Source organism: Symphodus melops, assembly GCF_947650265.1.
Source record: "Symphodus melops genome assembly, chromosome: 10".
Taxonomy (NCBI): Eukaryota; Metazoa; Chordata; class Actinopteri; order Labriformes; family Labridae; genus Symphodus; species Symphodus melops.
In genome coordinates, this window is record NC_136700.1 from 27,169,079 (window position 1) to 27,194,815 (window position 25,737).

Consider the following 25,737-nt stretch of genomic DNA (forward strand, 5'->3'; position numbering starts at 1 on the left):
CTTAGATTCACTGTTAAAGGATCAAACCCCTTAGATTCACTGTGTTAAAGGATCAAACCTCTTAGATTCACTGTGTTAAAGGATCAAACCCCTTAGATTCACTGTGTTAAAGGATCAAACCTCTTAGATTCACTGTTAAAGGATCAAACCCCTTAGATTCACTGTTAAAGGATCAAACCTCTTAGATTCACTGTGTTAAAGGATCAAACCCCTTAGATTCACTGTGTTAAAGGATCAAACCTCTTAGATTCACTGTGTTAAAGGATCAAACCTCTTAGATTCACTGTTAAAGGATCAAACCTCTTAGATTCACTGTTAAAGGATCAAACCTCTTAGATTCACTGTTAAAGGATCAAACCCCTTAGATTCACTGTGTTAAAGGATCAAACCTCTTAGATTCACTGTGTTAAAGGATCAAACCCCTTAGATTCACTGTGTTAAAGGATCAAACCTCTTAGATTCACTGTTAAAGGATCAAACCCCTTAGATTCACTGTTAAAGGATCAAACCTCTTAGATTCACTGTGTTAAAGGATCAAACCCCTTAGATTCACTGTGTTAAAGGATCAAACCTCTTAGATTCACTGTGTTAAAGGATCAAACCTCTTAGATTCACTGTTAAAGGATCAAACCTCTTAGATTCACTGTTAAAGGATCAAACCTCTTAGATTCACTGTTAAAGGATCAAACCTCTTAGATTCACTGTGTTAAAGGATCAAACCTCTTAGATTCACTGTGTTAAAGGATCAAACCTCTTAGATTCACTGTGTTAAAGGATCAAACCTCTTAGATTCACTGTGTTAAAGGATCAAACCTCTTAGATTCACTGTGTTAAAGGATCAAACCTCTTAGATTCACTGTTAAAGGATCAAACCTCTTAGATTCACTGTGTTAAAGGATCAAACCTCTTAGATTCACTGTTAAAGGATCAAACCTCTTAGATTCACTGTGTTAAAGGATCAAACCTCTTAGATTCACTGTGTTAAAGGATCAAACCTCTTAGATTCACTGTGTTAAAGGATCAAACCTCTTAGATTCACTGTTAAAGGATCAAACCTCTTAGATTCACTGTGTTTGTTGTGTTTTGGTTTCCTATTTAATTTGTTGCACTAAATGCATTGAACTGTACTCAGTTACATTTCCACTGCAGACAACAACACATCATTAGAGTTCTTTTTTCCATTGAACTAGCCCTTTATTGGTTCCTTTAAGGGGCTTTGGAATGTAATGCATATTTTCAGTCCTAACAGGATGACGTTATAGCACAAGCATTACTATTACGATCAGAGAGCATGGAGCAAAGCGGTCTGTCACTGTGCAGGCTTGAGACTGCGTTTTAAACAACATATTCAGATATTTGAGAAGTTTATAAAGTGTGTGAGGGACTCTGAGAGTTAATGAGAAACTCGATAGAAGAAGGCAGTAACAGTCATGGAGATGCTAGGTGGACTTGCATTCATTGTCCACAATAATCAGGTAAAATTGTTTCATCAGTCAGACGGTGCTAAACAAGACAAATACGGTCAGGATGACAGTTTGAGTCTGGAGGAGGGCTGCCGATCCTTTATTCCGTGAGTTCGCCACTGTGGGCTTTTTGGTTGGAGACCGTGGTCGTGCTGTTGTGCTTGTACGTGTAGACAGACTGTCCAAACTGGTGGAAGGCGTCCAGACAAACATCATGTGGTCACTGGACTCACTCACCCCTCCTGTGCCCTGAAATATTCCAGTCTCGAAGAGCGCAGACTTGGCCTGGTAACTCGACGTCACCTCTGCAGTCCTTGCAGGTGATTGGCCATCGTGCCCGTCACCTCTGCTGTCCACCCAGAGGGGGGGCTCTGTGAACAACGCAGAGTGCCACTCCCTCCCCGCTGTAGCCACATGGGTTTGCCCACAGATTGGTCTGGTGTAACACGGGCAGCCTGAGATGGTTGCCCGAGTCTGCTCGGCCCATCTCAGGAGCCTCGTTATGTTTTCTTCTTCTTCACAAGCCCAGGGGTTATCCCCAAGGGTCATGACCTGCAGCCCCGTCAGCTTATCGAAGATGGCGTCAGACAGCCAGGAGAAGCGGTTTGCATGCAGGTAGAAGTGAGCGAGTCTCGGCAGTCGGTCCAGAGATCCAGGCAGGATCTGTGTCAGAAAGTTGTGGGACAAATCGATGCTCTCCAGGTTGTGCGGCATGTTGGTGGGCACGGTCCAGAACCGGTTGTGACTGAGGTTCAGAGTTTGGAGGCTCGGCAGAGTGTTGTTGATGAAGACCACCCTCTCCAGCTCGTTGTCCGACAGGTCCAACACTTTCAGGTTCCAGTGGTACGCCGTGTCGTTTTTGTCCAGAGAGCGTAAATGGTTTCCTGCTGCTCTGATGTCCCACAAAGACCGGGGTAAGGAGGGGGGCAAGCTGTCCAGGCGGTTGTAGGACACGTCCAGGGTTCGCAGATGGACATAGTGGCTGAGCTGGTTGTCCAGATCCTGTAGGCTAAAAAATACATTCATGTATTTAGTGCTTTCAAAAAATACTCACACTCTTAATGTTTCAATAAAAAAAGCTCCAACACAAAAACACAATCCCGTTAAAGCAACAGGCAGGTAAACGGGTATCTTAGGTTCAATGACCCAATCACGTCCCAGCTCGGTCCTCCCATACTCTCCATGAACTTACATCAGCATGGAAGACTGAAGCTGTACATGTGGAGAAGTGACACTGGCCCAAACTACAATCCCAGAATGCAACAGTCTTAGATGTTGTCTCTCAACTTCTTTCTGCTATCTCAAGAACCGAGTTGGACTTCAATAACCAGGGAGTCTGGGTCTGGGTGCTCCATTACTAAACGTGCAGTTCAGGAATATCCCCCCCCCCCCCTCACAGTAAGACAAAAAGCTAAGGTGCTGCGAGCGGAGCGTGAAAGCTGGACTCGACTCAGTTCTTTCTTGTTGTGAAAAGCTGCTCTTCTGAAATGTTATTATGCTTCAGTCAAATGTAAACTTTGGAGATTTTTTTCTCCCTCTGTGTTCGGATTGAATATCAAGAAACGCTGCATGAAGGGAAGCCTGTCCTTTTAATGGCACGCAGGATGAATGGGGGAGCAATGGTTAGTTTGGGCTTGGGTCACCTCGGCCTCCTGTTTGTACCAAAAACCAAGTCTGACCCGGTATTAAACTTCTGAACATTTTAATGAGATATAAAAAGAGTATTTCAGTACTTCCATCGATGCCCTTGACGTGCTGATGGAATCTATTTCCTGTTATCGTCACCATCGACACTGTGCAAGCTTCTGATGAGTCGCTCACACGTGACGCTCACACTGATCTGTATCTGGGACAGCTACATATTTTTAGCAGCTTTGGCTACAACCTTCAAAGTATCCGAGTATCATTGGAGGGAACAGCTTGAACGCAAACAGTCACGAGGAAGTATTGACTGAGAATCTGATTGGATGCTTATGGTTTCACATTTGTACCGTCTTCACGCCGGCTGAAGCTCTCCTCGCTTTAACCTCTGCTGCTGTAAGAAGACCTGCAGCCTGATAGTTACCTGTTGAAGGACAGGTTGAGGAAGCGGATGTTGTGTTGCAGACCAGGTGGCAGCTTGGTGAGGCCTCTCGAGGAGCAGTCCACCACACGGTGTCCCCGGCTGCAGATGCACACAGCAGGGCAGATGGACAGCACCAAACCCCCCAGCAGCCCCCACAGCAGCAGGAGGAGGAGGAGGCAGAGCCGCGAGGCGGAGCAGGCAGGCATGGTACGGACTCTGTGTGATCAGAGAGACGAGAGGAACACCAGAGAGGAAACAAAGTGAAGCTTCCTGAAGTCTCACGCCGTGCAGGTTCAGCAAAATTGGATGGTTGACCACGTTAGGCCAGGTTTCTAACCTGCCATTCATGATCCCCATCTGATGAACCCCTGACAACCTTTGTTATGAAGGGACCTCTTCGGCTTGTTGTTTTCAGTTCTGTAATCAAAACTTAACGGGCTACAAAGAAAAAGCTTTCCTGAGTGAACGGCTTCTCAGACTGTTTGTCACATCCCAGCTGGATCCTGACCATCAGCCTTTGCATGCTGAGAATAAAGATCTCTGCTCATACTGGAGGAACTGGAACTGCCCTCCCTCTGGGATGTTGCTTTCACTGCTGCATCTCGGACAAATACTGAAAGTGTGGTGATCCTGTTTAGTTCACGACTAAGGGAGCCTTGTGTGATTTCAGCAGGAAGGGGAGAACATCCGAATGTCAATACATCCCTTCAAACCTCATCCAATACAGTCCTGCTGTAAAGTGGGGCAGTTAGCTTAGCTCGGCTGCTCCTGGTGCATTTGAAAACAATGTTTGTCATCCCGAGTGCCAACCGGCTTGAAGCTCTGCCAGAGGGCCGGAGCTGAGAGTGCTGCAGTGGGTCTCAGTGCAGCTGTACTGAGCTAAAGAGTGACGCTCCATGTGTGTTTCCAAACACAGCCATGTCCTCCCTCCGTACGTGGAGGTTCAGCTCTGCTGTGATTGGGACTTTACTTCAAGTCGCAATGTGACTTCTGTCTCTGTGGATATCAGAAATCTGCATAGTAACAGCGAGGAGACTTTTCTTTTTAGTGGACTGCAGTGACAGGATCTACATTGAAACGTATCCACGCCTTTCTAACCAGGTGTGTCAAGGTCGAACATTATTTTCTCATTTTCAGTTTGTAAACACTCACCTCATCTTCACTGGTGTCGCTCGCTCATCTCTCCTTCCGTCGTCTCCTCCTGCAGTCCCGGCTGATTTCCGCCTTTGTCTTTCTTGATTCTCGGCGTTTGGAAGACGTTTAGTCTCGGGCTTTATTTGGAAGCTGTGGTGGAAGTTGATGCTTGTTACTGACCATGCTGACCGAGAGAGATCGCCCTCGTCCTGCTCGCTGCTCCGCAGCCTCCCGACGCAGCTCGACGTTCAGGAGAGAGGAGAGAGCTGCAGCACAGAGCCAGCCCACTCTGCTGCTGATGTAGCAGGCTGTGTGTGTGTGTGTGTGTGTGTGTGTGTGTGTGTGTGTGTGTGTGTGTGTGTGTGTGTGTGTGTGTGTGTGTGTGTGTGTGTGTGTGTGTGTGTGTGTGTGTGTGTGTGTGTGTGTGTGTGTGTGTGTGTGTGTGTGTGTGTGTGTGTGTGTGTGTGTGTGTGTGTGTGTGTGTGTGTGTGTGTGTGTGTGTGTGTGTGTGTGTGTGTGTGTGTGTGTGTGTGTGTGTGTGTGTGTGTGTGTGTGTGTGTGTGTGTGTGCTGACTACAGCATGCCTCTAAGGACCCCCCTCTCTCTCTCTCTCTCTCTCTCTCTCTCTCTCTCTCTCTCTCTTGTATTCTTTTCTACCTGTAAAAACACTTTTTATAAAACTGTTAAATATCTGTCACTTAAAAAAAATTTTAAAGACATTTTTACAACGTGGTACAAAAACAGTTTGTGTGTCTTGATCTTCTTGCTCTGTTCAGCTGTTCAGACTGGATGTTTATACAGCTCACCATAAAACAGACAACTTGGCCGTGTTGTTAACTGTCAGCATATTCCTCCTGCTAGTATCAGATATAGCTCATTTAAAGTGAAGTTGTGGCCTGAAGGTTGTGATGCGTTATTATGAAGCACATAAGGCGGGAGTGACGGGGGCTGGTGGTGCTGGTCCTGTCTCGGGGTGCAGTAAGTGTACCGAATGGGGCTTCAGCTGCTCGGCTCTGCTAAACCCATCCGAGTGGGATCATACAACTGTGGCGGGCTGCGCCTGGGTAAGTGAATATAGCAGTGGACAATCTGCTGCAAAACTGTGACATCTTATTCCTGCAGGAAACTTCTCTTCCAAAGCAGGATCTGGGTCTGACGAGTCCACTACGGATTTATCAATGGGGTTTAGTGAGAGGGAGGATTGCAGGGGGCGTGGCTATCCTCTGGCACAAAAAGCTAGATCCTGTCATTAATGTCATCCAGCTTGAAGCTGATTGGTCTGTTTTCGTGCGGATACAACTTAATAACAAGGAGTTTAGTATCCTCAATGTTTATACACCTTATGAGTCACAAATAAATGAAGATGAATACCTGAATAGACTTGCTTTTATTGACTCTTTTATTTCTGATAATCACTCCACGTGTCTTTGTAGTGGGTGATATGACTGCTGACATGCTACAGCTGTGTGACGATAGCAGTCTTATTCTATCCAGTCAGATGTTGCTGCCTGCTGATAAGCGAGGCCTAGCGTACAACATCATGGCTCGGCAAAAAATGCTTTCAGGTCGTGGGTCCAGGCAGGAAGGCCCAGAGCAGGTCCGGTCCTAGATCTCAAAACGCTCACACATGCCAGGTACAAATATGCAGTTTGCTATGTCAACAAACATGCTCAAGCTTTGAGAGCAGACTCCATGGCTGAAAAGCTCCTGGGTAACAATGTTCCTGGCTTCTGGAAGGAGGGGGGAGCTCTAAACAGGACCAGTACACCGCTACCTTGTTCCATAGAGGGAGTCTCTGGAGCCCATAACATAGCAGAGATGTGGAGGCAGCATTACTTTATTTAACTGTGTTAAAAGTGACCCATACGAAGGGGGTCATATTGGTGATGGTGACGCAACAAAAATCACAGCTAAAGAGATTCTCGAGGCCATAACACAACAAAGCAAGCGGGTCTGACCGAGTCACTGCAGAGCACCTTAAACTAGCGAGTCCGAAGATAGCAGAGCTACTTGTTTTAATGGACTGATGTTTCATGGTAAGTTGCCGGAAACCATGATGGTTGGATAATTATAGACCTATTGCTGTAGCCAGTGTGTTCTGAGAATCCTGTTACACAGACTAAGTATTTATTTATTTATATACTTCGGACAACCAGTTTGGCTCTAAAGCTAAACATCGTGCTGATCTATGCATATATAAATAAAGATTGATTGATTGATTGATTGATATATGCTCTGATAGAGATGGTTGAAAGATACAGGAGACAGAACCCCACTGTTCTTGTTGACGCCTCTCAGGCTTTTCACCGTGTTCACCACCATAAACTGTTCTTAACGTTGAGTCAAAGCGGCGTTCCCAACAGCATTATTTGAATTCTGGCTTATTGTGGTTATTATGGTATGCAGATCAGAGTATGCAGATCAAGTGGGGGAACTCACTTGATGTCGGTGTCGTGGTGTCGGTAATGGAGTTCACCAAGGGGGGCTACTCTCACCATGCCTTTTTAATGTGTACATGGAGAACCTATCAGACCAGTTAGGAAGCTGTAAAACAGGATGTGCTTGTTAATCATCTTATGTATGCAGACGATTTGGTGATTGATTCTCCCAGCAGTTCTGGATTCCAGCGTCTACTGAATATGTGTTCAGATTATGGTGTCACATGTGAAACACAATGAAGAGTGCTGTTCTGATTAGTAGAGTTAAAGGGGACAAGGTGGACCTTACTTTCCCATCTTTTTATCTTTCAGGACAAGTGATGTCTGTCAGTGGGAAAACTAAGCGCCTTGGTCACATCATTACAGATAACTTAAGTGATGATGACATATACAGGCAGCACCGTATGTTATATGCACAAGCTAACATGCTGGCAAAGACATTCTCCCGGTGTTCAGACATGGTTAAAGTGAACCTCTTTAGAGCTGACTGTACCCCTCTCTATACTGCCCCCTTGTGGGTCAGGTTTAAGAAGGCGAGTGTCCAGAAGCTCCAGGTTTCCTATAATGATGCTTTGCGTATATTGCTTAAAAAACCAAGATGGGACAGTGCCAGTGAAATGTTTTGTGATGTAGGAGTCGGCACGCTCCAAACGCTGTTGAGAAATCTCATTTACAAATTTATCTGCTGCCTGAATGATTCTAAAAATGTGATCCTAATGTTCTTAACAGATCCTGGTCTCTGTGTGATACCAGTCACATGTGTGGACCTTTAGTCTTTCAATAAAGAATCATACAGCTTAAAGGGGTGTAGAATTAGGGGGCGTGGCCTCTTTGAGAGACAGATGAGAGCTTGCGTGTTATAACCATGTCCGACCTCGACCGTGTTCATCAGAACACTGACTGATAGGACAGGCCGACATCATTCGTCTCTGGATTCATTTAGCGAATACTTTTATTGATTTTTTTATTTATTGATTTTTTTTATTTTGCCCATGTGTGCTCTATATTACAGCCAACCTTCAATTGTATTTTATTTTTTATTAGCGAAACACAAAACACACTCCTCTCTCCAGAATAAACGGCTCTCTTTGCCGCCGTCATGACGTGAGATCTATTCCAGGGGAGTGGTGAGGAAGTAGTTTGGTCTTCAAAGTGACCACGAGCTCGGCGGAAACCGAACTCTGCGTTTCCTCAGCTGTCAAAGAGAAATAAACAAAGATTTACAGAAAATCTTTATTAAAGCAACAAGGCCACCAGTGAACTTTACATGACTGCACGTCACTCAACCGTGGCTTCTGACACCTGACGTGGTTTATGGTGAAGGGTGTTGCCATGGTTACAGGAAGCATAAAGCTCATCTCAAAGATGTAAGTTAACTTTATTGTCAATGTGAAGATCTTAAATGATTAGAAGAACGCGAGTGAGAAACTCTTGAGTCAAAAGACAGTCGACATCAGGGCAGCTAAGTGCTGAGCCGGTGCCCACACTTCCTCTTGTACAACAGAGGAAGTGCCTGATGAAGTCTTTTTTTACAGTTGGAGTCAAACTAGCTTCATAAAAATAGACGTGTACACATTAGCCAGCTGCAGAGAGACTCGTGTGTGCAGAGGAGGAACGAGCCAACACGTCGTCTTAGTGGGACGTGGGCATCAGAACAGCTCTGAGTGTCTGTTGACATGTGAAATAAACCCAGTCGTTTGTTTGTGGTCATGGACTCCACCTGAAGCCTGGAACTAAACTCAGGAGCAGGTCCGCCGTTTTTATTCTTGCTAGTGAATGTCCACAGGGAAAACTCAGGGGGCGGGGTCATTACATTTAAAGAGACATACACACTGGTTTCTACAGGCCTCCTCTGCTGCTTGATTCATGTTATATTCAGACCAAAACTCAGAAACACAGATGTTTCATTTAGAGCACAGGGGGGATGTTTGAAAAGGTGGAGTCCTCTTTAAACAAGAGCGTCATGTCATGTGGTCGGTTGAAGATGATGGTGGTCCAGAAGATTCACATCCTGACCTCTATGAAAGAAGAGATCTGGTATCTTGATGAGCTGCACCTCCTTGGTTTGACACAACAAATATAAAGGTTTATTTCCTGCTCTTCAGGTGTTGCTGTGAAAGATGAGCATCACTTCTCTCTTGAAGTGAGTCATCTTCCTGTGTGATCTGTCACAGCTGTTGCTAAAAACAGGGAAGTGACTTCACTGTGGGGGTTTTTGGATTCAGTTCAGTGAAGGTTGCCCATTATTCAGGGGCACTGGAGGACTTTCTCCAGAACCAGGTGGAGCAGTTGGACTTGCAGGAGGGTCTTGACTGACTTTGGCATCTTCTGAATTGTCCTTAGTGGTCAGTGGTTCGTTGGTATGTGAAGAGGACTCTGAGTTTTCCACAGTGTCTTCAACGCCCCCTGTCGCTGTCGTTTGTACGTCACCTCCAGCCGTCCCGTTGGTTTCCTCATCATTTCCATTTACTTCTTTCCCAAAGGTAGTCCCTTGATTCTTGTCTCCGAATGTTGAGCCCGGTGCCATGTCCTCCATCTCCTCACCTATTTCTGGGAGCAAGGAGAGCCTTTGGGACAACCTATGAGGCAGGAAACTGGACAGAGAAATCTGATTGGACGACCTGTGTGTCACCTGGCCATTGTCGTCTCCCCCCTCTAGAAATGGTGACGGTCCGGCCCAGTCTTTGGTTATTACATGATGCCTCTGAAGCTTCCGTTTCTTAATGTAGATGAGCAAGAATCCGAGCATCATCAGGACCAGCGCCCCGCCGATGATCCCTGCAACAGCTTTACTGTGGCCTGATTCCTGTCTGGTCTTTGTCTCAGTCGGGAGGATGGACGCCGTCTTTGCTGTTACTTTGGACGTTTGGAGCAGACCTGTAGACCCTGTGGAACCAGTGACTGTGCTTTGAGACTCAGTAGACACAGACTCCCCAGATGAGTCGGTGGTTTTATCGGTGGTGTATTTGGAGGTTGACTTATTTTCTGTGTGTTGGCTTTGGGTGGAGCCTCGAAGCGTCGGAGGTGCCCCTGTGGTTGGGTTGCTGGCTTTGCTGGTCTCTGCTGTTGTTGCTGTTGTCATGGACGCCGCACTCATTGTGGAACTTTTGAGCGGGAAGGATGTGGTGTTGGTTGCTGTTGTTGGGGTATTTGGTGAAAGAGTTGCGTTTGCAGTAGTTTGTAGTAAAGTTGCATCACTGGGTGTTGCAGTCTTGTCATTACCCATGGTGGCCTGTGTGATGCGACCTGAGACCCCTGAAGGTGGGCTTGAGCTGGATGGCTCCTCTTTGGTTGACTGGTTGTGAATCGTCACATCTGTAGTGTTGTGGCTGGAGGGCGTGGAGCTGCTCGCCGTCAGCGGGAGCAGCAGCAGTACGAAGATAAACCTGAACACGTCCATGGTCATCGGTCCTCCTCGGACACAGCTGGTTTGTTGAGTCACGAAAATGATTCTGCAAGAGATGAACGACAAAGAATGTGAAGCAATTTCCTCTTCAGGGGTTTGATGGTTAGATTAAGATGCTGTTGTGAAATGTCCCTTCTGCTCCATCACTTCCTCTAAATGTCACTTTTAATAGACAGAAGATTCAAAGCTTCCCGATCTCCTCAAATGAATATTTACACGAATCAGGAAACTGGAGTTTCTCTGAGTTTAATGTCCCCTGACTCAGAGTGATACACAGTGATGACGAGCTCTGTTGTTACTGACAGACGCAGCACGGCCATGTTCCTTAAACACAGAGGCTGTTTGTTGTTCACAGTTTCAGGTTGTGTGTTATAAATGGATTCACAGTTTCGAGGTTATAAGTTTGTTAAAACGTGACAAAGTGCTCGATCGTACCTGTCAGATTCAAACATCTGAAGTTAGATTTCAGCACATTATTTTACAGCAGCTGTTCACACTGTAAACTACACAGTTTAATATTCTCTCAGCACGGTCCACAGGAAAAAACAGGCAAACATAAAAAGATATGATGAAGATATGAAAAACACTTCAAACAGCTCACAAAGAAGTCAAAGACGTTTTCTGTCAGCTTTAAAACCATCAACGTTTTTAAAGTCGTGTTTGAGGATTTTATGTGATGAGCAGAGTTAAACTGAGCTGCACTTCTGTCTTCACCGCTCGGTTAAAGAAACACAGTCTGAGAGTAGATTCATAAACACCAGAGCCCTCAACATCAGGTCTGCGTTTACAGACGTGACTCACCGTTCACTTTAACCACTCGGCCTCTTGTTCGGTACGTCGTTGAAAAACGGATGCGTTCAAAAACCGTTGGATACTTTCCGTCGTCTCTCTGGTGAATAAAAGAAGGAAGTCATGGAGGGTTTCTCTGTGAGGAAATGTTGAGCCTTTCTTCACTGACAGGAAATGTGAATCTGATGACGAGCTGACGCCTTCTCAGGGTGCTAAACTTAGCCCACGTGTAGCACGTTATAAACACACAAACATCTCAGAAAGTCCACACCTGTAACTCTGAATGGAAATAACACTAACCTGAAACTTGCTAACCTGTTTTAGCAGGTTTTTTTGTTTAGCACTTAGTAAAACAAAAGTTTCTTTAACGTCTTCATCAGCGGTCATTTTGACCTTCCAGTACTCGGGAGCTGCTGCTCTTTGCTTCGTGTGTTTTTCTGTCACTTTGCCGTTTTCAAGCGTTAGTATTCAAACAGTCGATCTCATAGAACAGTAACCTCCAATATAGAGGATGACGTCTCTGTCCTGTCCACAGAACGCCACGCTCGCCTGTTTTCAGCTCTATGTAACTTTGTCAGCAGCTCGAGGTCGACAGGTGAGAAGTGGGAACGTCTTTACGGCGCCCGTTCACCCAGCAGCCTTCAGCTACAAAGCAGCCAGGAGACAGAGAGACAGAGAGAGACAGAGAGAGAGACAGAGAGACAGAGAGAGACAGAGAGAGAGACAGAGAGAGACAGAGAGAGAGACAGAGAGAGACAGAGAGAGACAGAGAGAGAGACAGAGAGAGACAGAGAGAGAGAGACAGAGAGACAGAGAGAGACAGAGGTCCAGGTGTATTAGATCTGTCCTGGGAGGTCACGCACTCCGCAGTTTTCTTTATTTGTCTCTCTGCTCTGCTCCTACGTCACCTGATCGATTATGCTGCTCATCTGAAAGAAGCTAATATGAATAATGAACAGATATTGACACAATGCAAATGAGTTTATTAAAAGCAGGCTCCTTTTATTTTGAACAACAATTTGAAGAACAGAAATATTAAAAAGGCCTGGAGTAAGTTTTACACTACAGAAGCAGATTTATCTGAACAGTTAGTCGACAAATTTAATGAGCGTCATCTTAACAGCTGACAGATACCCCGACTCTGCTCTGCCATCACTTTGTCTGGTCTTTATGATTCAGGAGGAAAGTGTCCAGAGTCATGTGAGAGTCATGTGCAGGCTTTGAAACATGTAATCAATGAACATCTTAGATTCTGTCCTTGTGACGTCAGATCTCTGCGCTGCGTCGCTACCAATCAAAAATGTGGGCAGGAAGTTTTTTACAGCTCAGTTTAGAGATTTTAATAAATTCCACAATAAGCAACAAACATGGGAAATGTACAAAAGCCTGGATGAAGCTATTGAGCCCTCAACGCTCTCTCGTATCATCAGAATTATGAAGTTGTACCCGGGGAACCAAGAACTTTTGATAGAACCAATGTGTCCTTATTTAGGGTCGGTCCAAGGTGTAAATAAAACGTGGGGGTTCAAAGTGCTGACTGTCTCTTTTTGGGTCCAGCATTTGATTTAAAGGATCTGGCCTGAAAGAGTGACCCCCCTTTAACCTGTTCTTAAGGTAGCAGACGAATCTTTAGCTAACATTAAATACTGTCCTGATTGGCTGCAGAAATGGGTTATGTGTCGGCACCAGTAATCTAAGTTGAAGGCCCAGTCAATACGATATCTTACTGACATTAAGGTTAACTTCTGTGAGTTCACATGAAGTGGAAAGAAGGAGAACCCGCTACCACAGCACATCGGTGGAATTGGCTGCTTTTTGTCTGAGGCGCTGTTCTCTCCGAGTTGGGGTTACCTCCTCACACAACAAGGGGCATGTCCTCAAGGTCCCTGGGAACCTCCAGACAGGAGTCCCTGGAGCTTTGCATCGGACCGGCCTTATCGTCAAGATCGAAAGCCATCGCTGCGGCTCCGCCTTCTTCTCGTATTTCAGCCTGACTCTCCTCCTCCTCCTCCTCCTCCTCCTCCTCCTCCTTGCTGTCTGTTCTCACCTCCTCAAGCATTACGCTGGCATCACACGGACCGATCAGTCCCTGAGCTTCAGGACGCTCGTCGCCCCAGTAGCTCGCACTGCCCACCAAGTCCAGGTTTGACCTGGAGGATCTTGGGACATGCACCCGGTGCTGAAGGTGCCAGACCTGACATGCCAGAACCACTGTGGTTACCAGCAGACAGATGATCAGCCCCCCTGCAGAACCCAAAGCAATAAGACCCATCTCAGTGTCCATGAGGCAATCGGCTCGGGTGCCGTTTGTGTCCGTATCAAAAGAGTCTATGTGGTCGATGGCCGTGAAGTTGGGACCCAAAGCAGGGGTCGAAGTCCCACCTTGATCTCGTGTTGCGGAGGAGTACAGCAGCGTGGTTGAAAGGTCTGCATCAGTCGGACAGAACGTCAGCTGATTGATCAGTAGAAACAGACAGAACGTTCTTGTGCCTTCCATCATGACCTGAAAGGAACAAACCCCATCCATCACTTCAAGTCTTTAACTTCACTTTTTTAAAAAGATTTTTTTATGAGTTTGGAAATAAATTATTCATTATTCACAAGACTCCTCGTCTTCTGCCTACAAGCCTGGTTATGACAATAGGCTGGTTGTTGATTGATTATTTTGTCCAATGAATGTTAATAATTATTTTAATGACAAGAATTATAAAAAATCGCACAGAACTAAAACTTTGTTCCACTTCACCAGAAACACTGAAACCAGATCGCTCTAAGAGTATTTTCTACGTTTCTTCACAGACTTACTTGAAGTAGTTCAGTCGGTCGGTCTTTGTTGGAGGACGCTGTGAGACGACTGATGTCGTTGACCTCTTGATGCGCTCTGAGCTCACTTCCTGACCCCCTTTATGGGTCTATTGCTGGTCTGGTTATTTCAGGACTTCTGGTCTGATACCACAGACACCGAAGAGCTCTTACAAGAAAAGAGACGGAAAACGTTTCTCAGAATCACAAACAGCTTGAACTAATGACAAAGATTAGCTTTTAACAAAGCCCAAATAATAATAATAATAATAATAATACATTTTATTTGTAAGCGCTTTTACAAGAGCTCAAAGGCACTTTACATGTAAAAATCACAATGTGCAGTTAAAAACAGAAAAAACAGTATAAGACAGAAAAACAGAAAGAAAAGAAGAAGTTAAGTATTAAAAGCTAGTTTAAAGAGGTGAGTTTTGAGCATGGTGTTGAAAGTTGGGAGGTGAGTGCAGGAACAGATGGGTTTGGGGAGTGAGTTCCAGAGGGAGGGGTCAGCGATGGAGAAGGCTCTGTCTCCCCAGGTTCGGTACTTGGTCCGTGTAGGTGGGGAGAGAATGTTTCCTTCAGATGAGCGGAGGTCACGGGAGGGGGGTGTGGTGGTGAAGCAGGTCAGTGAGGTCAGGGGGGGGGGGCAGGTTATTTAGTGCTTTGTGTGTGAGGAGGATGATTTTGAATGTGGTGAGTGATGGGGAGCCAGTGCAGGTCACGGAGGACGGGGGTGATGTGGTCTCTGGAGCGGGTGTGGGTGAGCAGGCGTGCGGCTGAGTTCTGGATGTATTGTAGTTTATTGAGGAGTTTGGATGGTGAGCCATGAGGAGGATGCTGTTGCAGTAATCTAGTCTGGATGTGATGGATGCATCACATAAGTCCATCATTCAGTCTGAACATGAGTCGGACCTGTTTCTAAATGAGTTTTCTCTCTTCAGGTTTAAAACCGGCCAGATTAATGGAGACCTGCTCATCTACCACGTCCTCCTCACCCTCAAACCTTACTACGCCAAACCCTACGAGATCGTGGTCGACCTCACCCACGTGGGACCCAGCAATCGCTTCAAGACCGACTTCCTGTCCAAATGGTTTGTGGTCTTTCCCGGTTTTGCCTATGAAAACGTCGCAGCTGTGTATGTGTACAACTGCAACACGTGGGTGAGGGAGTACACCAAGTACCACGAGAGGCTGCTGACGGGGTTGAAGGGCAGCAAACGGCTCCAGTTCATCGACTTTCCAGCGAAGCTGGCCGAGCACATCGAGCCGGACCAACAGAAGCTGCCTGCTGCCACGCTGACCCTGGAGGAAGACCTCAAGGTGTTCCATAATGCCCTGAAGCTGGCGCATAAAGACACCAAGGTGTCCATAAAGGTGAGGATGCAGCCGTCACTCTCGGTACTAAGTGAACTTTGTTTGTGATCATGTTTCCTGTCTCCAATGGCCACATGTGGGATTAAACCTGGATGTCCGAGAAGCTTCCCAGACACATCACTAAAAAGTGCTGGAGCCCTGACTTGTGTTCAGACCTGTGCACATGTAGGCCGATCTAACCGATAGGCCACTAGCGCCCCCGTAGCAGGCCGGTCTCTGACGCACCATCAGGGCTTCTAGAGACTTTGAATCCATGAATCTGCTCAACGTTCCTGCTGCCCTTCCAACAAACCTAATAACAGGATCAGTTAGGTCAAGAATATCAAAGTCAACGTTTCTTTATTCATCGGGATACAATACAAGGAATGAATAACAACAATTAATACAATGTGCACAAACATCAGCTTATCCTGCTGCCAATTTTCCACAAACACTTCTTAGTGTACTCATGCTCAGAAACTCCTCCTGTGTCATACAGTTATCTTGGTCGTCAACAAAAAACTGAACCTTCGGTTTCCCGTCCCGTTTGTTTTCTTAGGTGGGCTCGACGGCAGTTCAGGTGACCTCAGCCGAGCGAACCCGCGTCCTCGGCCAGCCGGTCTTCCTGAACGATGTCTACTACGCCTCAGAAATCGAAGAGATTTGCCTGGTGGATGAGAGCCAGTTCACCCTCACCATGGCGAATCAGGGCACGCCGCTCACCTTCATGCACCAGGAGTGCGACGCCATCGTCCAGTCTATCATCCACATCCGGACACGCTGGGAGTTGTCGCAGCCAGACTCCATCCCACAGCACACCAAGATCCGACCCAAAGACGTCCCCGGGACTCTGCTCAACATCGCTCTGCTGAACCTGGGCAGCTCGGACCCCAGCCTCAGGTCAGTGCGGGGGGGGGGACTTCCTATATCACAGTATAATGGAACAGGTGGGGCTCCTTTGACACACATGCTGAATGAAGTCACATCCAGGTTGTTCACAGCCTCTGACTCAGTCTAATGAAGGAAGTGAAATGCACGTTTCCACTGTACAACGTTGGGAATGTTAGCAGCAGAAGGGATCTGTACCAAAAACATCAAAATGACTGTTTGGTTCTAAAAGAGATTTAATGAATCATTGCTCTTTCACTCTTCTCATTCTTCATCCTTCATACGTCCAGGTCTGCAGCTTACAACCTGCTCTGTGCTCTGACCTGCACCTTCAACCTAAAGATCGAGGGTCAGCTGTTGGAGACATCCGGCCTCTGCATCCCGGCCAACAACACCCTCTTCATCGTCTCCATCAGTAAGACTCTGGCTGCCAACGAGCCCCACCTGACCCTGGAGTTCCTGGAGGAGTGCATCTCAGGCTTCAGCAAATCCAGTAAGTTCTTCTCCGCAGAGCGCCGGGCCAACAGAGCGCGTGCTAGAAAACGCCGTGAACACCTTCAAACTGAAGCCCTGCTCCAGGTGTGTTAAAGCTACTTCCTGTTGCAGGTATCGAGTTGAAGCACCTCTGTCTGGAGTACATGACACCATGGCTTCTCAACCTGGTCCGCTTCTGCAAACACAACGATGACGCCAAACGCCAACGTGTCACCGCAATTTTGGACAAACTCATCACCATGACAATCAATGAGAAGCAGATGTACCCCTCCATCCAGGCTAAGATCTGGGGCAGCCTGGGCCAGGTGAGTCAGGTGACACGTCCAGGTTTCAAACTTAAAGACGCTGATGAGTATTTAACCTCAGTGTGTCCTCAGATCACCGACCTGCTGGACGTGGTGCTGGACAGCTTCATTAAAACCAGCGCCACCGGAGGACTGGGATCCATTAAAGCCGAAGTCATGGCTGACACTGCAGTGGCTCTGGCTTCAGGGAACGTCAAACTGGTCTCCAGTAAGGTGAGACTGAGTCTATACGTGAGCGTCAAACTGGTCTCCAGTAAGGTGAGACTGAGTCTATACGTGAGCGTCAAACTGGTCTCCAGTAAGGTGAGACTGAGTCTATACATGAACGTCAAACTGGTCTCCAGTAAGGTGAGACTGAGTCTATACATGAACGTCAAACTGGTCTCCAGTAAGGTGAGACTGAGTCTATACGTGAGCGTCAAACTGGTCTCCAGTAAGGTGAGACTGAGTCTATACGTGAGCGTCAAACTGGTCTCCAGTAAGGTGAGACTGAGTCTATACGTGAGCGTCAAACTGGTCTCCAGTAAGGTGAGACTGAGTCTATACATGAACGTCAAACTGGTCTCCAGTAAGGTGAGACTGAGTCTATACATGAACGTCAAACTGGTCTCCAGTAAGGTGAGACTGAGTCTATACGTGAGCGTCAAACTGGTCTCCAGTAAGGTGAGACTGAGTCTATACGTGAGCGTCAAACTGGTCTCCAGTAAGGTGAGACTGAGTCTATACATGAACGTCAAACTGGTCTCCAGTAAGGTGAGACTGAGTCTATACATGAACGTCAAACTGGTCTCCAGTAAGGTGAGACTGAGTCTATACATGAACGTCAAACTGGTCTCCAGTAAGGTGAGACTGAGTCTATACATGAGCGTCAAACTGGTCTCCAGTAAGGTGAGACTGAGTCTATACCTGAGCGTCAAACTGGTCTCCAGTAAGGTGAGACTGAGTCGAGACATGAACGTCAAACTGGTCTCCAGTAAGGTGAGACTGAGTCTATACATGAGCGTCAAACTGGTCTCCAGTAAGGTGAGACTGAGTCTATACATGAACGTCAAACTGGTCTCCAGTAAGGTGAGACTGAGTCTATACATGAGCGTCAAACTGGTCTCCAGTAAGGTGAGACTGAGTCTATACATGAGCGTCAAACTGGTCTCCAGTAAGGTGAGACTGAGTCTATACGTGAGCGTCAAACTGGTCTCCAGTAAGGTGAGACTGAGTCTATACATGAACGTCAAACTGGTCTCCAGTAAGGTGAGACTGAGTCTATACATGAACGTCAAACTGGTCTCCAGTAAGGTGAGACTGAGTCTATACATGAGCGTCAAACTGGTCTCCAGTAAGGTGAGACTGAGTCTATACATGAGCGTCAAACTGGTCTCCAGTAAGGTGAGACTGAGTCTATACATGAACGTCAAACTGGTCTCCAGTAAGGTGAGACTGAGTCTATACGTGAGCGTCAAACTGGTCTCCAGTAAGGTGAGACTGAGTCTATACATGAGCGTCAAACTGGTCTCCAGTAAGGTGAGACTGAGTCTATACCTGAGCGTCAAACTGGTCTCCAGTAAGGTGAGACTGAGTCTATACATGAGCGTCAAACTGGTCTCCAGTAAGGTGAGACTGAGTCTATACATGAGCGTCAAACTGGTCTCCAGTAAGGTGAGACTGAGTCTATACATGAGCGTCAAACTGGTCTCTTATCTTTAAGAGCACGTTGATGACATGATGAGGGAGAGAAGCTGAAAGCGAAGGTGATCTCAGCAGCTGCACAACAAAGAACAGCCTTTAAAGTTTTGAACCACTGCAAAGACACTTCATTTGTCCTACATGGTGATCATAAAAATAAACCAGGATGGCCATTAATATTCCTGGACAGCCCACCCAGGTGGGACACACTGCGCCCCACACTTTCAGAGCTGACTGGTCTATAGTGAAACTCGACTTAAGCCGTGAGTGCAGCCGGTATGATCTCCAAAAAAGTCACTGCATCGGCCCGAATGGTCCCGATTCTCCTGATTCTGAAGGTCAAACTGGTCTGAAGTGAGGTGAGACTCTGTGTCTGGAGGTACTGGATGTGTGTGAGTAGATAAGGGAGCAGCACACACACACACACACATGGTTTCCTGGTTTTTGTCACAGCAAGCACGCTGACAGGAAGCAGTTGAAGTGACTGTTTTCATCCTGTAAATGTTTGGATGTAAAAGTTCACATCACAGAAATGATCAAAGTCTGACTGAAGCTCGACTGCTACACCAACCTTCACTCTTTCTAGTTACCAAGGCAGAAGCATGCTAAGTTACACCTTCACACTTCATGTTGTACGTTTATACAGGAACATTTTGAGGGTACGTAAAAGTATTTTTTATTGACTTACTTTGAAATGGGTGAAAATAAATCCAAAGCTGAAAATCTGTCCTGACTCAGAGTATCCAAAGAGACAAAGTCATCCTGACACCATCCATCATCTGTGAGCTCTGGACCGTCACAAACACAAACTCGTCATACACACAGAGACGGACTGACAGACACAATAGACAGCCAGGCCCTGGCTCCTATTATTGCAGACAGCAGCTCAGCTATGAATGGGGACCATTGTGAAGATTGGTGATGAAGAAGACACAGTCTGAGTCTAAAGTGAGAGAACCATCTGTGATCCTCAGGTGTTCAAAATGGATGATATTTAAGATATGAGAAGAAGAAGAGGTGACCATGACTGTGTGACCGTACTTGACTCTTGTTGTCTCTGCGTTGTTATGGTCACACTTACAGTCTGATGTCATGTCAGGACAGCCTGCTGAAAACAAAGGAGCCTTGTCTGAGCTTCTTGAACTCTGTGTCACCCAGAGCAGAATAAATGTCTGTAAGCACAAACATATTATGGTCTGTATGAGCTCCATGTCCAACGAGAAACGAGCAGTGTTTACAGACGCTCTGTAGAGCCGCGTATTGTGCTGAGATGTCGTTTTGGCGTCCTCTTTAAGGTTCACATTTTCAATACTTCAGCACCTTTTCATTTAAAATATGAGGTCTTCGTTCAAGCTCCAATCAGAGAACTGTGGAGAGAGTGAGACGATGCTGCTCTCTTCCTGTGTGATCAATCAGCCAATCAGAGAGCTGCTCTCTTCCTGTGTGATCAATCAGCCAATCAGAGAGCTGCTCTCTTCCTGTGTGATCATGAAGGAAACCTGCTGTGTTGAAGCTTCTCTGACAACAATGCAGCAGCCAGTATGTCCTCCTTCTAACTTTAGATTCTGCTCCTGAATGCTCTGGATCTGATTGGACCAGAGAAGGTAGGCGGGGCTTTGAAGGCCGTTTTGGACACCCCTGGGTTTGCCAGATATGAGAGCAGTTATCAGGTGAACAGGTGTTGCAGCGATGGAAGCGGGCAGTGGAACTGCTTCAGATAGAAGTGATTGTACCCGAGCTAAAAAGCCTCTGCATGTTTCTAATAAGCTCCAGCAGCAGAAAGCTGCTCAAACTAGGATCAATGTTGGAGATGAAACATGGAGAGAGGTTAGAACGCAGAAAGCTTTACAGACCCATGCAGAGCTGGCTAAACACTGAAGCTACAGTGTCCACCACATGCAGAGCTGGCTAAACACTGAAGCTACAGTGTCCACCACATGAAGAGCTGGCTAAACACTGAAGCTACAGTGTCCACCACATGCAGAGCTGGCTAAACACTGAAGCTACAGTGTCCACCACATGCAGAGCTGGCTAAACACTGAAGATACAGTGGCCACCACATGCAGAGCTGGCTAAACACTGAAGCTACAGTGTCCACCACATGCAGAGCTGGCTAAACACTGAAGCTACAGTGTCCACCACATGCAGAGCTGGCTAAACACTGAAGCTACAGTGTCCACCACATGCAGAGCTGGCTAAACACTGAAGCTACAGTGTCCACCACATGCAGAGAGGTTAGAACGCAGAAAGGGGGCGGGACAAACCAAGTGTATGCAGTAACAGAGTTATATATTGTTGGGGTTTTTGATGGCCTCACACAGGGCACCAATTATGTCAGGGTTATATGTTGTATATTTGGCTTTGAAATTAATATAAAGAAATGTGATTTATTCATAATTAATATACATCATTAATCAGAATGAATAATAAGTGGGCACCACCCTGGAAAGAGGATATATTAACCAAATAACACAAAATTAGTCTCCTGTCTAAACAGCCTTTTTGAAAGCTGTACCATGAAAACCCATTTCTCTAAGGGGACAACCAATAAACTAACTAGTTGAATCTCATCCATCCATTTTCCTCCACTTATCCAGGGACGACCAGACTTTCCTGTTAGATACCAATATTATTATAGAGAGTAAATGTCAGCATTTAAACAAACTTCACTGAAGCAGAGGCATACGTGTGAGAGAGAGAGAGAGAGAGAGAAAGCATTATGTGGTGACATCACAGGGGGACATGTCTCTAGAGTCTGTCCAACACAAAGCTGGTCCCACCAATACGGCCCCTGTGACGTTACAGAAAGCCTTAACCTTTAAACATCTTTAACTTTAAAACACTTTCCTGTTTGGAGTCTGACTTTTCTTCAACTCTCTGTGGCAGGTGATTGGTCGGATGTGTAAGATCATAGACAAGACGTGTCTGTCGCCCACGCCCACGCTGGAGCAGCACCTGATGTGGGACGACATCGCCATCTTGGCCCGCTACATGCTCATGCTGTCCTTCAATAACTCGCTGGACGTGGCGGCTCACCTGCCCTACCTGTTCCACGTGGTGACCTTGCTGGTAGCCACCGGGCCGCTCTCCCTCAGGGCCTCCACCCACGGTTTGGTTATCAACATCATTCACTCCCTGTGCACCTGCTCGCAGCTCAACTTCAGCGGTGAGGACTTGTGTCAGGCTCCTGATCGTCTAAGACATTTAACCTGTAACTTTACTGACCTTATTATCAGTTTATCAGTTTCTTGACAGCTTCTAGCTGCTTATGAAAAGACATCAAATTAATATTCACGCCTAGTTTTGGCTGATAAAGTAAAAAAATACATTCCAGTAAGACTATTTCTAAAAACACATCTTAAATATCTGAAACCTTTTAACCTCAGGAGGGAAAAATGGTCAGTTCGAAACAGAAGGAAATTTTGTATTCCAGCCACTCTGCAGGTGGAGGTCGTCTTATGCTAAGCTAGTTAGCATAAAAGCAGGAAAAACACACACTGCAGTGAACAAATGCACGTGTTAGGATGTTTGTAAGCGTGTGTGCGTTTCTTCACAGTACATGTTGATGTTGTGTTTTCAGAGGAGACTAAGCAGGTCCTGAGGCTGAGTCTGACCGAGTTCTCGCTGCCAAAGTTTTACCTTCTGTTCGGCATCAGCAAAGTCAAGTCGGCCGCTGTTATCGCCTTCCGCTCCAGCTACAGAGACCGCTCCTTCTCTCCGGGCTCGTACGAGAGGGAGACGTTTGCCCTGTCCTCCCTGGAGACCGTCACAGAGGCCTTACTGGAGATCATGGAGGTCAATCAATGAATCCATCCATTTCTATTTGTACCGCATTAATTCATATCAAGTGTGAGACACCAGAGAGCCACTAAAACGAGAACATCAGCCTTTACAGACGCAGGGCGGCAGGAATCAGCTTCCTGTAGAGGTGTCCCTCACCTCAGCTTGTTCAATATTAATATATTATTGATCTTTGTTTCCTCCAGGCGTGTATGAGGGACATCCCAGCCTGCAAGTGGTTAGACCAGTGGACCGAGCTGGCTCAGAAGTACGAACCTCCACCGTCTGTTCTCTACATATGTTCATTATATCCCCGTCAGTGTGCACTTTGAAACACGTGTGTGTGTGTGTGTGTGTGTGTGTGTGTGTAGGTTTGCGTTCCAGTACAACCCGTCCCTGCAGCCCAGAGCGCTGGTGGTGTTTGGCTGCATCAGTAAGAGAGTGAGTCACGGTCAGATCAAGCAGATCATCAGGATCCTCAGCAAGGCCAGTCCTCTGCTCAGCATCGATCGGGTGAGGGGAATGTTTAGACCGTGTGGCCATCTTTGAGTTATGATGGCGTGGTCTGTGAGATCAGCTGATCTCTGAGAGAGCACGAGACAGAACAAACCTGAATGAATAGTTTATCACTCTCTCTCTCCCTCTCTCTCTCTCTCTCTCTCTCTCTCTCTCTCTCTCCCCCTCTTCAGGGTCTGGAGAGCTGTCTCAAAGGTCCTGATAATTATAACAGCCAGGTGTTGATCGAGGCCACGGTCATCGCTCTGACCAAACTGCAGCCTTTACTCAGCAAAGTAAAAGAAACACTCAAACATGACGTTGCACGTTTACTTGGCACATTATGAACATCAACAACATCGCTTAACGTGTGTGTGTGTGTGTGTGTGTGTGTGTGTGTGTGTGTGTGTGTGTGTGTGTGTGTGTGTGTGTGTGTGTGTGTGTGTGTGTGTGTGTGTGTGTGTGTGTGTGTGTGTGTGTGTGTGTGTGTGTGTGTGTGTGTGTGTGTGTGTGTGTGTGTGTGTGTGTGTGTGTGTGTGTGTGTGTGTGTGTGTGTGTGTGTGTGTGTGTGCAGGAGTCTCCCATGCACAAAGCTCTGTTCTGGGTCGCGGTGGCCGTGCTGCAGCTGGACGAGGTGAACCTGTACTCTGCAGGCACCGCCCTGCTGGAGCAGAACCTCCACACTCTGGACACCATGAGAGTGTTTAATGACAAGGTACAACACACACACACACACACACACACACACACATCGACACACACACTTTTACACTTTCTTACAAACTTTTCATCAATGTGAATACAAGGAGGAGTTTTATCAACGGAGCTTCTTCTGGAGATTGAATCATTAATGTCAGACGAGTTGTTTCAAACTAAGGAGACAACTTTGTACAGCATCACATGCTGACCTCATCCTCTCTCCCCTCCTCCTCCTCTCTCCTCCTCCCTTCCCTCCTCATCCTCTCCCCTCCTCCTCCTCCTCCCTTCCCTCCTCATCCTCTCTCCCCTCCTCCTCCTCTCTCCCCTCCTCCTCCTCTCTTCCCTCCTCATCCTCTCTCCTCCTCTCTCCTCCTCATCCTCTCTCCCCTCCTCATCCTCTCTCCCCTCCTCATCCTCTCTCCTCCTCTCTCCTCCTCCTCCTCTCTCCCCTCCTCATCCTCTCTCCCCTCCTCATCCTCTCTCCTCCTCTCTCCTCCTCCTCCTCCCTTCCCTCCTCATCCTCTCTCCCCTCCTCATCCTCTCTCCTCCTCTCTCCCCTCCTCCTCCTCTCTCCCCTCCTCTCTCCTCCTCTCTTCCCTCCTCATCCTCTCTCCCCTCCTCCTCCTCCCTTCCCTCCTCATCCTCTCTCCCCTCCTCTCTCCTCCTCCCTTCCCTCCTTATCCTCTCTCCCCTCCTCCTCCTCCCTTCCCTCCTCATCCTCTCTCCTCCTCTCTTCCCTCCTCATCCTCTCTCCCCTCCTCCTCCTCCCTTCCCTCCTCATCCTCTCTCCCCTCCTCCTCCTCCCTTCCCTCCTCCTCCTCTCTCCTCCTCCCTTCCCTCCTCATCCTCTCTCCCCTCCTCCTCCTCCCTTCCCTCCTCATCCTCTCTCCTCCTCTCTTCCCTCCTCTTCCTCTCTCCCCTCCTCCCTTCCCTCCTCATCCTCTCCCCTCCTCCTCCTCCTCCCTTCCCTCTTCATCCTCTCTCCTCCTCTCTTCCCTCCTCATCGTCTCTCCTCCTGCTCCTTCTCCTGTCTTCCTTCTGCTCCTCAGAGTCCAGAGGAGGTGTTTATGGAGATCCGGCGTCCTTTAGAGTGGCACTGTAAGCAGATGGATCACTTTGTGGGTCTGAACTTCAGTGCAAACTTTAACTTTGCCTTGGTGGGACACCTGCTCAAAGGTGAGACAGGTGAAACTTTATTCACTTAGTGGTTTGGCTCCTGATGTAAAGTCTCACTGACAGGCGTCTTGTGGCTCTGCAGGTTACAGACATCCATCAGCCACCACTGTAGCCAGGACGGTGAGGATCCTGCACACGCTGCTTGCTCTCATTAGCAAACATCTCAAGTGTGACAAGTTTGAGGTCAACACCCACAGTGTGGCTTACCTGGCAGGTAAGATCACTTTACAGAGCATCAAGTTCAGAGCTTAATATTAAAGAAAAATGAAGCTGGTCCAGATCCATGTCCTATACTCGTTGATGGCGGTGGGGGGGGGGGGGGGTTGGGTTCTGGATTGTCTGGCCTTGACGACCTTCCTCTGTTCTTCTTTGTTTCAGCTCTGCTCACGGTGTCTGAGGAGGTCCGGAGTCGCTGCAGCCTCAAACACAGAAAGTCTCTGCTGATCTCTGACCTCTCAATGGACCCAGTCCCAATGGACACCTACTCCAGTCACATGACGGACCCCAGCTGCAGGTGAGCCCACTGACACTCTCGACCTGATTATCCAGGACCGTATTATCAGAGAGTCTTTGTAGAGATATCTAAGCTAGCTGACTTTGAGATGGGTTAGACACTCAAACTTTTCTGATCGAGTGTAATACCCGACCTTGCACTGACCCTGTTATACCCGACACTGTACGGATTCTCTAAAGCCCTGTTTCCACCGAGCGGTCCGGATCGGTTCGTCTCGGTACGGTGCGCATTTTGCTGTGTTTCCATAGACTGATC

The 25,737-nt window shown here is 47.1% G+C and overlaps 3 protein-coding genes across 4 annotated transcripts in view; 1 reads left to right on the forward strand and 2 right to left on the reverse strand.

Annotated features, from left to right (window-relative positions):
* Positions 1-25,737, forward strand: part of nf1a (neurofibromin 1a) — a 55,270-nt gene that overhangs the window by 23,539 nt on the left and 5,994 nt on the right. The window contains 14 exon segments of the mRNA XM_079353856.1: positions 15,039-15,471; positions 16,010-16,350; positions 16,629-16,831; positions 16,945-17,138; positions 17,211-17,351; positions 21,705-21,984; positions 22,399-22,613; positions 22,805-22,866; positions 22,970-23,111; positions 23,288-23,389; positions 23,668-23,808; positions 24,842-24,968; positions 25,051-25,182; positions 25,347-25,482. Coding sequence (XP_079209982.1) covers positions 15,039-15,471; positions 16,010-16,350; positions 16,629-16,831; positions 16,945-17,138; positions 17,211-17,351; positions 21,705-21,984; positions 22,399-22,613; positions 22,805-22,866; positions 22,970-23,111; positions 23,288-23,389; positions 23,668-23,808; positions 24,842-24,968; positions 25,051-25,182; positions 25,347-25,482 — 2,649 coding nt within the window.
* LOC306830764 (oligodendrocyte-myelin glycoprotein-like) lies at positions 1,182-4,996 on the reverse strand. Of its 2 annotated transcripts, XM_079354442.1 has the most exons (3): positions 4,681-4,996; positions 3,529-3,744; positions 1,182-2,472 (listed from the first exon to the last, which is right to left on the reverse strand). In XM_079354442.1, exons 1-3 carry the CDS (start codon positions 4,683-4,685, stop codon positions 1,494-1,496), a joined length of 1,200 nt encoding a protein of 399 aa, XP_079210568.1. In that variant the 5' UTR covers positions 4,686-4,996; the 3' UTR covers positions 1,182-1,493. The 2 variants fall into 2 exon arrangements, with proteins under 2 accessions (XP_079210568.1, XP_079210569.1); XM_079354443.1 differs by lacking the exon at positions 3,529-3,744.
* LOC306830397 (uncharacterized protein) lies at positions 13,142-14,199 on the reverse strand. The gene is made up of 2 exons (XM_079353857.1): positions 14,101-14,199; positions 13,142-13,798 (listed from the first exon to the last, which is right to left on the reverse strand). The coding sequence occupies exon 2, from the start codon at positions 13,793-13,795 to the stop codon at positions 13,151-13,153; it is 645 nt and encodes a 214-aa protein (XP_079209983.1). The 5' UTR covers positions 13,796-13,798; positions 14,101-14,199; the 3' UTR covers positions 13,142-13,150.